Source organism: Penaeus vannamei, chromosome 16, assembly GCF_042767895.1.
Source record: "Penaeus vannamei isolate JL-2024 chromosome 16, ASM4276789v1, whole genome shotgun sequence".
NCBI classification, from domain to species: Eukaryota; Metazoa; Arthropoda; class Malacostraca; order Decapoda; family Penaeidae; genus Penaeus; species Penaeus vannamei.
In genome coordinates, this window is record NC_091564.1 from 11200611 (window position 1) to 11203110 (window position 2500).

The 2500-nt window shown below is 38.6% G+C and overlaps 1 protein-coding gene across 1 annotated transcript in view; it reads left to right on the forward strand.

The window, feature by feature from the left end:
• Positions 1-2500, forward strand: part of LOC138864383 (CB1 cannabinoid receptor-interacting protein 1-like) — a 180659-nt gene that overhangs the window by 8330 nt on the left and 169829 nt on the right. The window contains exon 2 of the mRNA XM_070131241.1: positions 2409-2500. This exon is cut by the window's right edge and continues 6 nt beyond it. Coding sequence (XP_069987342.1) covers positions 2409-2500 — 92 coding nt within the window. The remainder of the gene's footprint in view (positions 1-2408) is intronic.

Below are 2500 nucleotides of genomic sequence, written 5' to 3' on the forward strand. Positions count from 1 at the left end.
CATCATTTTTATCATTATTTTCATCATTTTCATAAAAATCATCATTATTACCATTGTTTTTATTATCATTACCATTAATCATCCTTATCATTATAGTTAGTATTGTCATTAACAATATTATCATTACTGTTACCATCATTACTATTCTGTTGTTATCATTATCATCATTTGTTATCATTATTATTATTGTTATTATTATTACTATTATTATTATTATAATGATAATGATAATGATAATAATAATAATAGTAATAATAATAATTATTATTATCATTATTATTATCATCATCATCAATGTTGCTGTTGTCTTATCATTATCATTGTCATTATGTCACTGTTATTACTATCATGATCATTGTTATTGTTGTTATCATCATTATCATCATGATTATACTCATCTGCATTCCTCTTCCACTTCCCCAATTTCTCCTATTTTCCAAATTTCATATCCGCTTATTTATTTATCTCTCTCTCCCCATCAATCTTCATCACTCCTATCTATTTCTATGAATGGGTTGATGTCCTATTCCCCGAGATAATACAAACATGCTCGCTATAAATCATCACAGAATTCATCTGACTCATACATCACGTTGGTCGTAATGAGTGTTTGTCAGCGAGATACTGCTTTGTGATGATTTGTGGTGAGGGAGGGCGAATGGTGATGGTGGTGATGACGTATGGGAGTGGCGTGTGTGAGTGTGAGGGGATACGGTACATGCCGGCGGGGGGTTGGAGAATGGTGGTGATGGTAGTGAGGGATGATGGTGATGATTTGGATGGGATGCTGGTGGTGTAGGGGTGAGGTGGTGTTGTTATTATCACAGTGTTTTTATTTGTTGTTATTGTTGTTTTCTTGTTATTAACATTACAGTCATTTTCATTATCATCGGAAGGACAGAATTGCAATTGTGGATACCCATTCAATCCTTAATTCAAAAGAAGTAAAGAAAAATGTTATAATTATTATCATTATCAATATATTTTTCATTCTGAAAGTGCGGATGATGATGCTAATTGTATATTTGATTCTAATATTGACAGTAATAGTAACGCTAATACAAATACTACTAATAAAATGCAATTAGTAATGCTAGTGTTAATACAGTAACCGTGACCAGTTTATAATAGGTCTATATGATATATGATTCTAAAGCATTGTCATTTTATCATTATTATGTTTTCTTAAGGGGGTTGTTGGTTGTTCGCACCTTCGCCTTATTTCTTGTGAAGCGCAGACAGCAGGATCTAAAGTAAGCTACCTACTAAATACTTCATAAATCACAAGACGAATTTTAAGACTGTGCTGACCCAACCTTCAGTTAGATATGTATCTCTTAAACCTATGCATTGCTTTGTACCCACTATAATTTTTTATCGGATTTCTTTTTGTCACAACACCACAGGCTTCACCACGCACACGACCATACCTATCACCACAACTCTCATTAACCAGATCACTACAACTACCAGACCCCATGCTACCACGACTACCAGTCCACTACTACCCATACCACCACGGCCCTTGTCCCTCCCCCCTCCTACCAGCTCGGCATATCCCCTGAATATCCCTTAACGTACCCCAGTTTGGGAACCTCTGGTCTAAGACAATGGGAATTCAATTAGTCCCTAAGGGTACATGATGGCAAGGTCTTGGAAATGCTAATGTAGAGTATTCTGGGATTCCTTTGCATCGTGGGATATTGTAATATTGATGGAGAGAAATGTGTTTGACTCACTGACAATGAATCGCAAGAACTTACATTGCTCCATTATCCAACGCTACAACACAAAAGTTCAGATAGCACTGATCGCTCCAGCTGTTTCCATCTTCTATCTCTCTTTCTCTATCTTTTCATCTTCCTCTCTGTCAGACATCTCGGAGCAGCAGATGGCGAGCATTTGGTGATTTTCAAGAGGTGTTGGGCACTAGAAATAACAATAGTAACCCGGTTTTCCCCTTCTTTCCATCTTCCATCTCTCTCTCTCTTTCCATCTGCCTCTCTGCCAGACATCTTATCTCGGAGCAGCAGATGGCGAGCGCGTGGCGATTCTTAAGAGGTGTAGGGCACTAGAAATAACAATAATAACCCGGTTTTTCCCCATCTTTCCATCTCTCTTTCTCTCTCTCTCTTTCCATCTTTCTCTCTGCCAGACATCTCGGAGCAGCAGATGGCGAGCGCGTGGTGATTCTTAAGGGGTGTAGGTCACTAGAAATAACAATAGTAACCCGGTTTTCCCCTTTTTTCCATCTTCCATCTCTCTCTCTCTCTCACTCTCTTTCCATCTGCCTCTCTGTCAGACATCTTATCTCGGAGCAGCAGATGGCGAGCGCGTGGTGATTCTTAAGAGGTGTAGGGCACTAGAAATAACAATAGTAACCCGGGTTTTCCCTTTCTCCCCGACAGGTGGACGGCAATAGGTTCAAGAAAGAGAGAACAGTAAAACTCATGGTGGACACTCCCTACAGAGTCGATGTGTCCTTCAAGCCAACGCAGAC